This window comes from Peromyscus leucopus, chromosome 13, assembly GCF_004664715.2.
Source record: "Peromyscus leucopus breed LL Stock chromosome 13, UCI_PerLeu_2.1, whole genome shotgun sequence".
Classification (NCBI taxonomy): domain Eukaryota; kingdom Metazoa; phylum Chordata; class Mammalia; order Rodentia; family Cricetidae; genus Peromyscus; species Peromyscus leucopus.
Window position 1 is genome coordinate 63,906,894 of NC_051074.1, and position 12,322 is coordinate 63,919,215.

At 39.8% G+C, this 12,322-nt stretch overlaps 1 protein-coding gene across 2 annotated transcripts in view; it reads right to left on the reverse strand.

The window, feature by feature from the left end:
- Positions 1-12,322, reverse strand: part of Ankar (ankyrin and armadillo repeat containing) — a 63,844-nt gene that overhangs the window by 45,129 nt on the left and 6,393 nt on the right. For both annotated transcript variants that reach the window (XR_005092688.1, XM_028886994.2), the window contains exons 3-5: positions 3,065-3,502; positions 941-1,104; positions 11-114 (exon numbers count right to left, since the gene is read on the reverse strand). Coding sequence is in view for 1 of the 2 variants with exons in the window: in XM_028886994.2 (XP_028742827.1) it covers positions 11-114; positions 941-1,104; positions 3,065-3,502 (706 nt within the window). In the remaining variant the exon portion in view is untranslated. The remainder of the gene's footprint in view (positions 1-10; positions 115-940; positions 1,105-3,064; positions 3,503-12,322) is intronic.

Genomic DNA, 12,322 nt, shown 5'->3' on the forward strand with positions numbered 1-12,322 from the left:
AGCTCCTTACCTCTTTCCATAAAACTCCATGACTGGCACTGAGTAAAATTCTTTGTATCCTGAATCTTCTGCAAAGGTATTAGCAGCACACTCCTGTATTTTCTCCACATTTTTCTAAAATACAAATCACACATTAAAAATTTTTTAAACAAACTTAATAATGAAAAGATCCATTATATGAAATTGTATACATGCAAATGGAAAAAAATAAAGCCCCAGAGAAATTTGGTAATAACTGTGTGCATCCAGTTCCCAGTTTGAGAATAGATAACAAAGATTAAAAAGAAAATACATAACAGGTATGATGATGTATAATGTAGATAGACAAACAACAAACAAATAAGGGGACTGATGCACGTGATGTCATCTGGCTCCTGGGGACTCACTCTTCTCAAACTCAAGCTGTTTTTTTTTCTTGTCATAATTTTTGAGAAACATGAATGGATTAGCTTAAGTGTCCAAGGATTTGTTTTTTTGGGTCTCTCTCTCTTTCTCTCTCTCTCTCTCTCTCTCTCTCTCTCTCTCTCTCTCTCTCTCAGTCACTCTATGATGTGTGGTTGGTTGGTTTTGAACTCATGACTCTCCTGTCCCTGCTGGCATTTCAGGTGTATGCCACCAGGATCAGCCACATGTTCGTGGATTTCTATTGTATACTTTAGTTAACGATCCAAGGACAAAAGTTGCTCATTTGGAATCTGTAAAGTCTGATGGAAGCGACTGTATCTGATTTGTCTATTGGCTTCTTCTCCAACACAGTTGCTAGGAAGTAGCTGCACTCGGTTCATGCTTGTTTCAATGTGTGAGAAAAGCTAGTGAACTGTGAGGATGATTGTCTAGAGGTGTGTACAGTACCTGCACCCACAGAAGCTCTTTCTCAGTAAAAACCTGTAAAGACAGCTCAAACAACAAAACATTTCAGAAATGCTAATAATTCAAAAACCTTAAAGTCATCCAAAGCATTCTCAACTGGATTCGTGCTGATATCAAATTCAATTCCTCCATGAACATGGAAATACTGGTGTTCTTTGTAGTCAAAATTCTGGCATTTAAAATCTCGTCCATAAATAAATGGAGGCAGTTCTCTCTCTGTCTTGACTTTGTCATCTCCAGAAATAAAAAGAAACTTTTATTTAAAATGTAGACAACAAATAGATGATTGTATTTTAGATATCTGATTACCATTTGTGTAAACAAAATGAAAAATCCAGATGAAATTTAGAATTTGGCAATAACTGACTATAAAATTATGTATTCTGTCTTTCTCAGCACACACACACACACAGGCTCTCACACGCACACACACACACAAGGCTCTCTCTCTCTCTCACACACACACACACACACACGCACACACACACACACACACGTGTATCTGCAGTACTAGAGAGTGAATTTGGAGCCTTGAATACACACGTGCTCAGTCACTGAGCGACACCCCAGCCCTCTTTTACTCTTCATTTTGAGCTGTGTTCCACTATGTTGCCTAGGATACCCTTGAATTCATTCTGTTTCACAAGTTAGACTTCAGTATGTGATCCTTTTGCCTCTGTCCTGAGCAGCTGGGACTAGAGGCCTGTGCCATCAGGACTACCAGTGAATAAATAGATAAATAAATAAATACACATATATCCATGTATTTAATTTTTATCAATACTATATACATTATTGTTAATGTATTATATAATGCATACATACATACATACATACACACACACATATATGTATATGTTTTTCAAGACAGGGTTTCTCTGGTTAGCTCTGGCTGTCCTGGAATTTACTATGTAGACCAGGCTGGCCTCGAACTCAGAGATCCTGATTAATTTATTTAACCCTGGATTAAGTAAAGGTGTGCACCACCACTGCTTGGCAATAAAATATATTTCTATGCATTTTGAGCATTTCTAGTGGTTTTACTGTATAAATATTTCAAAGGCATTGTTAAAAATATTCTGATTGACATCTATGAGTCAATACTAACATATAACTCCTCAATTATTGGGTTGGAATTCTGTGACTTTGGTAACTTTTGTTTAAACAACAACAACAATAAAAACTCTCTTGAGCTTCTTCAGGCAAAAGAGATGCTCTAAAGAACCAAGTAGTCATTTCCATTTATAAAGAACTAAGTAGGTATTTCCATTTGTCTCAGTCAGTGCTCTGTTGGTATGGAGAGACACCATGACCACAGCAACTCTTATAGTCAGTGTTCTGTTGCTGTAGAGAGACACCATGACCACAGCAACTCTTAGAGTCAGTGTTCTGTTGCTGTAGAGAGACACCATGACCACAGCAACTCTTAAAATCAGTGTTCTGTTGCTATAGAGAGACACCATGACCACAGCAACTCTTAGAGTCAGTGTTCTGTTACTGTAGAGACACCATGACCACAGCAACTCCTACAGTGTTCTATTGCTATAGAGAGACACCATGACCATGGCAACTCATAAAAGAAAGCATTTAATTGGGGCTGGCTTACAGTTTCAGATGTTTAGTCCATTATTGTCATGGTAGGAAGCATTGTGATACTCAGACAGACACAGTGATGGAGAAGGAGCTGAGAGTTCTACATCTGGATCCCCAGGCAGAGCAAGAGTGAGACACTGGGCCTGACTTGAACTTTTGGAACCCCCAAGCCCACCCCCAGTGGCAAACTTCCTCCCAAGTAGAGCCACTCCCTAAAGACCAAGCATTTAAATCTATGAGCATATGGGGGCCATTCTTATCCAAACCACTATATCATTTGATAAAAATAATCAGCTTGGATTACTGGAAAGTAATGAAAAAAATATATACTACTTATTTAAAAAATAATTTTCTGGAGGCTGGGAAGATGGCTCAATGGTTAAGAGCACTGGCTGCTCTTCCAGAGGACCTAGGTTCAATTCCCAGCACTCACATGGCAGCTCACAACTGTCTGTAACTCCATTTCCAGGGTATCCAACATCCTCATATGGACATACATGCAGGCAAAAACACAATGCACATGAAATAAAAGTAAATAATTAAAATAACAATTTTCTGAAATTCCAGTAAAGATGAAGTCTAATTTTGCTTATTCTCTTACCTGAAAACGGTGGAAGCAGACTATTTAAATATGGAACTTTCATCCTCTTTTTTAAACTGAGTAAAAACGGAATCAGAAAACATATTAACTTCAGATAGCCTATCCCTCTTCTGATTTCTTTTTTTTTCTCAAAGTGTTTTTGAATAACTTTTTTTTGAAGATACAGCCTTTGTTGTAGTCTCTGGTAAGTACAAATATCCAGATAATCCTGATTGTACTTTATAGCATTCGTGAGCCAATAGGCGGTCTCAAATATAAAGATGTTTTCATGCTGTTGAACTTGTGTGGTACTGAATGTGAGCTTTAGCATAATGTTTTCAGCATATTTCATAAATACAGCCTTTTCTTCAGGGCTATTGGGATCATATGTGGGATCTTCGTTCATGTCTTCATCATAGATTCCATCAAAGTCTGGGTCATTTGTAATATCAACCAAACCTTCACAGGAAAAAACAGAAGAAGAAAGAAAAAAATAGGTAGTAACAGACAAGAGATAAGGAAAAGGGGCTGTGAAATTTTCTGGGCCAGACACAGCCATTGCAGCCACGAACTACAGTTGTGGATGTCTCCACTGGGTCTACATGGGATTGGGTTCCTCAGGAGTCATCGGGGGTGAGGGGCTTGAGATGACCTACTTCTCACTGCTGCACTCACAGCTAATAATAGATTCGTGGAAAAGGAGAGTCAAACCCTTCAATTGTGTACCCATTGCTGATTCCACCAGACTCCAATGATGACAGAAAGGGTCCTGGTTAAACAAAGTGGACCAGAAAGCAAAACCTTAATTCATGAATCTGGGAAAGGGCATGGTAAAGAAGGGGATATTGATAGGATGAGAGGGAGTTGGGGTCAGGGATGTGGTGTCCTCACAAATTGTCAGGAAATATGCTGTCTCTGACCCCAGGCCTATCCCTGGTCATACATCCTATGCACCTGCTGGGCCTAGTGAGTCTCCCGGGCCCCTTTTTGCCTACACCATTCCAAACCTGCAGGCTGATCCCTACTTGCACATCTCAGGTGCTGGCCCAGCGTGGCAGCTGGGCCACGTGATCCACAATCCTTGGGCCGAGCCTCAACTGAACTCACTGTGTGTTGGACTAAGCTGGTGAAGGCCTCATACCCCAGCCCACCTATGCAGTCCTCATGCTCCCTGACCATAACAGGTTGAAGTGCTGAATCAAATGAAACTCCCTGGCATAGGGCACAAAATGACTACTTATAATGCTCATTGACATACCAGTAAACTGGGCCCAGAGTTGTCAATTGATAGATTAACTAAAATGTTTCTGCAAAAGACATTTGACATTCTTTATGCAGAACCAAAGAGGTATTATATGGTTTTAAGAAATTATTGTTTCTGTATAACTCATTCAGAATTATAATCTGGCTGTTACAGGCTGTACTCAAAGATCAGAACTACAGGGTCTTAAAAATGGCAGCAGATACAGATATCACTGCCCTAGGAAAATCTGTTATACATTTAGAGGAATCACACTCCTCTCTAGCTGAAATAGTTCTCCAGGACTGAAGAGGTCTTGATCTAAAATTCTTTCAATTGGTCCCCCTGGTTATCATTTCTTCAACAAGGGGGCCTATGCAAGGCCTTAGGAGAGCAATGCTGTTTTTATGTTAACCACTTAGGGGTCATTAGAAACTCCATGGCTCTGCTGAAAAGTGGATCCATGAGAGAAAAGCAGCAGCAACAAGAAAACCACCCGTGTCTGCCTTAGCTAGCCCCTCAATGAGCTTGCTTCTTTTGCTTGTCATGTGATGCAGCTAGACAGTGACCTAAGCAGTCTGGCAAAGGGCTTAGAGCAACTTCTGAGCCCATGAGTCTTGACGCTTTGTGGGTTAAAAAAATTTTTTTTATAAGGGTAGCCTAGGACCATCTGCATGACAGATTTTTGCATTGAGATTCATATCAATGACAAAACTACAGTTGTGAAATAGCAATGGGAAAAATTTTGTGATGGGGGTGGTGGTCACTACAACATGGGAAACTATATTGAAAGGTCAAAGCATCGGGAAAGTTGAGAACTAATGGCTTAGAGAACGTCTCTCCTCATCTAAGGTCTATTAAAGCTAACAAAGACTAATTTATGCCTAACCTTCTCACTTTTACTTCCATATTGGTAAGTTTTAAAGGAGGTGAGGAGGGTCCCCAATCCTCATACAGGAATTGGTGAAAATGGCTTTTTTAACACCTGAAAAGAGGCAGCTGAGTCTTCCTGACAGGCCCAGCTGCAACAGAAGGCTACGCTCCAAGCCCACGCCTTGGCAGCTGCCTTGAGACCACCAGGGCCCCCCTAAAGGGAACAAGGGAAGTCCATCCTGCTCTATCTCACTGGAGCTCAGCCCAAGTCAACTCTGCCAGAAGCTTGCATCAAATGCAGCCTGGAGCCACTGGTCACGGTATTGCCCTGACCCTCAGCCACCCACGAGACCATGCCCTGTCTCCCGACAGCCTGGAAACTGGAGATCGGAATGCCCTGTGCAGGCTTGAACTCTATGCCGTGCCATGGAGGTCCAGCCTCACCGACACTGACATCTGACTCTTCCAGCCTTTGAACTCCTCAGCCTGGGGGAGGACTGACAGCGCCCAGACTCGGTGACTCACATTCCCCTCTTCAAGCCTGGGGTGACAATGCAGATATCGGGTAAGTCCATTGACTTTCTGCTGGACTCAGGGGCTACCTACTCTAGTCTAACCTCTTCCTCAGGTCCCACAGTTCCCTTGCCAATTCCTGTCATGGGGGTGGATGGGACGCCCTCCTTCACATTTAAGAGAAGCTGGGACTGCCTACATGGGTGGAAAGCTGTCTCACCTCTGTTCATTTACTTATCCTTCTCAGATCTAATGGTGTTTGCCAGTTTTACAGCTCTCCCCCAACCCCAAGCATCGTGGTAGCTCATTAACAAGTTTCCTGTTAAAAGTACAGGCAGGTGTGCCTCATTCACAGACTCCATGGTACAGGAGAAACTGATTTCAGATGTAACTTTGGAGGTTCAAAATTATAATATTGATAAATGCAGTTTTGATAAACTGATAGAACACGGACTTCAAAGTTTTTTCAGGAGTCCTTCAATTTTTAGCCTTTTGCTATGACACAGATATAAATTTATTCCAGTTGTTTTACAGACACTTGCAGGTTCCTGCACAGGTCTACTCCTCCTGCCCGACTCATGCCAAGGCCAAACCCTCAGGAGCCCTTCAGAAACACCACCAACTGCTGCACTAGCTCTGAGGACACCAACCAGGTGAGTACTGACAGGTTGATCTCAACCATGTCCTCACTCATGAAAAGTTCCGTTATCTCTTAACTCTTACTGACACCTTTACAGGATGGATGCACTCCTAACCTCCAAGGAAACAGCAGATGGAATGGCTCCTGTACTCCTGGAACACATCATCTCTCGATTTGGTGTGCCATTTCCCCAAGCTCCTGGAACATCAATGCTGGTACCACCACACTAGACTCAAGGGTATGTCTGCTCTTTCCTCTGGCTCATCCACTCTTGCCTCTTCTGTACAACCAGAACACTTCTCTGTTCCACTTTTTCTGGCAGTTATCATTCTTCCCATGGCTAGCCCTAAACATGGGGCTCATGATAACAATTTTTTTTCCTAGCAACCTGCCTCCTCAGTTCCCTCAAGGGATCTCCAGGATGACAGCGAACTGAATGCTTCTTCACTCACACCTCCCACTGTGCATGACTCCCAACTTCCCCCTCCCCAGGCCACCCCAAATCAGCCGGAAGCAGTCTCGAGAATTCAACACCCTCATCCCTCCCCACTTGCTATCCATAACTCACCTCTTTATAATAATCAAAAGGGAGGGATGCTAGCATTTAGATATTACCTGGCCCACCCCTGGGGGATCTGTCAGGATGCACTTGCGAACCCAGGCAAATACTTAAGACAGTCCAGGTCCTATGGCTGTATGTCATTACACAGTAGTGCTGCATGGATGCATAGTCTCTATGCACAGGCACAAAGTCCCCTTTAAGAACCTCTCTCCTCTCCTCTCTCCTCTCTTCTCTTCTTCTCTTCTCTTCTCTTCTCTTCTCTTCTCTTCTCTTCTCTTCTCTTCTCTTCTCTTCTCTCTCTCTCTCTCTCTCTCTCTCTCTCTCTCTCTTTCTTCTTCTTCCTCTCTCTTGCCATGAGGTTGCATGCACCTCCTCTCTTCCTTTCATCCCTCTTTTCTTTCTATTCTCTTTTTCCTTCTCTCCTCAGCCCCTGCCCATTTTCTCTTTCTTTCCCCTTTCTTTCTCACCTTAATAAAACTCTCCACATGAGTGCTGCCTGCATTGTGTGAGGTACTTTACACCATGCCCCTTGGCTCCACCTGCCAAGGCTGCCACTGTGCCATTTTAAAATACAACACCCATATAAGAAGCACACAGAATACAGACGGAACCAGAAAAGAAACTACCATAGCATAATGTAGTTAAAACACTAAAAGTGTGTAGAACAAAAAAAGCATATTGAAGGAAAAAGTCCATCAAAAGAATAGCCAACATCTCTGCCAAGCGGTGGTGGCACATGCCTTTAATCCCAGCACTGGGGAGGCAGAGCCAGGCGGATCTCTGTGAGTTCGAGGCCAGCCTGGTCTACAGAGTGAGTTCCAGGAAAGGCACAAAGCTACACAGAGAAACCCTGTCTCAAAAAACCAAAAAATAAATAAATAAATAAATAAATAAATAAATAAATAAATAAATAAAAATAGCCAACTTCTCATTGGAAACTTTAACGGCAAGAAAAGCCTAGCCTAGTATACTCTAAGTCCTAAATGATCATAGATGCAAATCCAGACATTTACCTGGAAAGACTATCAGCCATAGTTGAAGGACATAGAAAAATTTTCCAATGTATAAACAGGCTAGAAGAATTCATGTTTGATAATATTCCAGATGGTTTGAAAATGGAGCAATTAAATTAAGAGGATAATTAATGTAGATGGGATTTACCTAATGTCAATTATAAATATTATTTGTTTGATCATTTTTGTTTTATCATTAAAAAGTTTGTCAATATGAGTACCAAGATAACAGTTTTAGGAACGCTTGTTAAAACAGATCATTGAGATATTCAGACCCAGACAGAGGAATTTAAAGGATAACCAATCTCAGCATTGCATTATAAGGTTACAGAGAAACAGCCTAAGACTTTCAAACAGCCAACCTTAATTTATCCAGTAACCTTACAGGAACTGCCAAATGATATATATCTCCTAGACTGTGTGAGAGCTGGAAGGACTTAGATGTTAGATTTGAGGAGATTCAAGAAAGTGATAGTCTCATATGGCATGCATTCACCTTTTGTGAAGCAGATGGACAACTTAAAATAGAATTATCCCTCAAGACTGGAGAGATTTTGTTACAGCAGTTTTGGAGGCTGGTCCTAATTACAGTGGAGGACTTGGTGGAAAGATGAGGCTAAGACCATTGAACAAGGAAGTAGGGCTAGAGGTATGGGAATCTCCCAAGACCAACTTCTTGGAGAGGGAGATTATGCTAATGTAGAAAGGCAATCTCTATTTGATGACCATGCCCTGGCTTTATGCCAAGCAGCAGCCTTGAATGCTTGGGACAAAATTGAAGAAGTAGGAAAGAAAATTATGTCATTTACTAAAGTTATACAGGACCCAAAAGAAACCTTCACTGATTTCTTACAAAGATTGAATTCAATAGAAAACAGAATGATACCAAATTCAGAAGCTAGACAAATAATTGAATCTCTGGCTTTTGAACATGCTAATGCACAATGCAAAAGGGTAATTAGGCCATTAAAGGCAAGATCAGCACCCTTGGAAGAATGGACCTGAGATATAATCAATATTGAATTTCAAGACCATGATGATACTTAGATAGGAGAGGTGATTTCCAGAGGTTTAAAGAAAAATCAAAATGTCAAATGTTTCAATTGCGGTAAACAAGGTCACCTAAAAAGGAACTGTAAACAAGGTATTCCTAAAACAATGTTTTTGCTAAGAATTATCCCAACAGAACACCTCTCCCTTCTGGAGTATGCAGAAAGTGCAGCAACAGCAGGCATTGGACTAATGAATGCAGATCAACAAAGGATAGACAAGGTTATCCTTTGCCATCTGGAAACACCTTGAGGGGCCTCTCCCTGGTCCCCATGTCAAATTCGGTTCAATCGTTTCCTGTCATCATGGAGGAAACTCCTTCCCAGAGCAATTAAAGGCCCTAATACCTATTGTAAAAAACCATACTTCTCGGGATGATAGAAGAACTTTAGAAGATAAAATAAAAATTTCAGGAGAAACCAGAACAAGAGAGACTTCTTGATTAGAAGAGGTGATAGTTCATCAAACAGCATGGCTGTTCAATCTAAACTAACCTATAAGATTAACAAATGCTTCTCATTTGATCAGATATAACTTGCCAAAAGAGAACCTCCTCAAAGTTAGGGGTGAGGCAGGGTTTTGGTTTTGTTTTTTCAGGAGAATAAAGGCACCCAGCTAAGGAATCTGAAGACCAGTGGACAAATGAGACATCTGAAGAAAAAGAACAAATCATCGAGAAAAAAATTTGCCAAGAAGAAGAGTAAATTGGCCTATTGATATATCACATCTCCAACAGGATAAAATTTCATAAATCTTCCCTAATGTTTGTTTCTGCTTTTCTCTACAAACATACAATGCATATGGTCTTTTTGTAGTCCCAGTTCAATTAAAAATTAAAGCTGGCTTTGGAGTTGGAGTGTGGCTCTCTCCTTCTCTAAATCCAAGCATGCTTGTTAAAGTAAAATCCAAAATCTCTGTCTCATGTCAGAAGAGCCACCTGATATGGGACAGAAGAAAAACAAAAAATTAGAGACTTTTTATTGCCACTAATTTCATAATCCTTTGGTTTTATCTTAACTCTTTAAAGCTTTTCTTAAAGTATAAATATTACCTTAAAATTTATAAGATCAATATATATACATATAAATTTAAATTTTTGTTGTGATATTAATGGTCATATAGAGTACTAATTCTAGAATAAGGTTTCATCTAGTTTCCTGTACGTGATGTCAGGTTTGAGTCTCTATCAGGTAACTAGTAATTAACTTTTTGTATTCTGAATGTACATAACAAACATTGATCCTTTAACCTCCTTGAGATCTGCTGCATATGACATTTAAAACGTTTAAGTTTTCTGCAATGAACCATGACTAATTCTAACAGTGACCTTTGAAGTCTCCAAAATGATGATCGGGCCCCACAGTGGTGATTCCACAAGAACTATGGTAACACCACTAAGCTGACAAACACCACCCAAAGATTGGCTTTGGACTACAAACTGCTCAAGACAATTTTGAGGTGGTGATCCAACCTCACAGACTACTCTAGCCAGGACTTGAGACAAGCCCTGTACTTTCCCATTATACAGAGACTGGACAACAAATGATACAGCTACCTCTCCCAGGACTTAACAATTAACCTACATTTTTCTTTTCAGGATCCCCTAAAGATGTCATCACCCCAGACAGCAGAAAATAAATTTAAGAACACAATGCCCACAATCCCAAGAGACGGAGTGGGTGGTTTTTTGGTCATTCAATAGTTTATGGATATTTGTCATTGTTTAGGGTGGTTGGTTACAAGTTGTATTGGTAATGGTCAGGGAAAAAAAACGGAACAAAGGAGATTAGATTCAGGGTTCTTGCTTGAAAAAAAAGAAAAAGAAAAAAAGGGGATATAGATATGATAGGATAAAAGGGTAGATTTTTTAATTTACTCTGAAAAAGAAGATACAGATATGATAGGATAAAAAGGGTAGATTATTAAATGCACTCTGCAAAAAGCAGATATAGGAATGGTTTGATAAAGGGTAGATTATTGAATCTACTCTGAAAAGAAAAAAGGGAGGATATAGATATAATAAGATAAAAAGATAGATTACTGGAACTACTTTTAAAAAGCAACTACTAGTTTTAAATATTTTACATTTGATTGGATTTTTGTATAGTGTATACAAATTTTGTATATTGATACAAATTTGAGATTACTCTTGTTAGAACATACTGTACATTTATTTTTATTCTTGTTCAAGGTATTGTACCTATACAACTCATTTAACAACGTTATGCAAATTGCTAGTCCTTGAAAGTTATTATTACAAACTATTTAGAATAATAAAGAAATGCAAGTTAGTAGTTGGTCATTACAATCAAACTTGTAGTCATGTTAGGTGTGTTTTAAAGGTCAAACAGAGATGTATTTTAGATATACAGGTCATCTTCAAACACTTCAGAGGTCTACAGAATATGGAATTAAGATGTTTTAATAACATAGGTTTAACATAGGTTCTTTTTTTATGACAATGAGACATGCCTGCTCCTGGCAGTACCAATCTACTTCAGAGAAGATGATGGGCATTGAAGAAACTTCATTTGGAGTTTACTTTCTTTGTGGCAAAAGTAAGACACTGGGCAAGAAAATGCCCTTGCCTTGGCTGCTGACAGTATGCTGTCCAAAATGGACAAGCAGGACACAAAAGAAAGGACTGCCAATACTTGCCAAGACAAGGTAGGACAGCCCTTTAGAAGATCCTGCTTCACAAATAAGTCTGTCAGATATTCTAGGCCTGTAGGCCAAAGATGGATGCCCTAATGTTGCAGAGGAAACTTGGGTGACTGACCAGACAGCCATCTGTTTCTGTCATTTCTCACAATTTTGGAAATTTGCTTGCTTGTACTTCCTGCTTACTCGGTTAATATTATTTCCTTCTCGGGTCTCTGAGGGAGTTGAAGACTAAATAGTTATAGTTTTCCTTGTTAACAAATTCAGAAAAGAAACTCACTAAAGAGACATAAAGTGTATAAGTTTGAGAGACATCAAAAGATAGTTTTTGGTTGGTAATGCAAGTTAGGATAGAAAGTGAATTAGGTACAACATTTTGGACTCACCAAAATAGGATAAATAATGGAGTATTTTCTCTGAATTTATCAAATGTTAATGGACTAAACATTATTGATGTAATTATTGCTTGTATATGTTGTATATAGTTATTGTACTTATTGTATACAGTTTTTCTTTATTAGTTATAATCTTTTTTATTTTAGACAAAAAGGGGAAATGTGGTGATATTTTGTTTATGCTCTAACAAATAAAGCTTGCCTGAAGATCAGAGGGCAAAGCCAGCCACTAGTTAGCCATAGAGGCCAGGCAGTGGTGGCACACACACACATCACTTTAATCCCAGCACTAGGGAGATTGAGACAGGAAGTGATTTGGCTGGGCAGAGAAA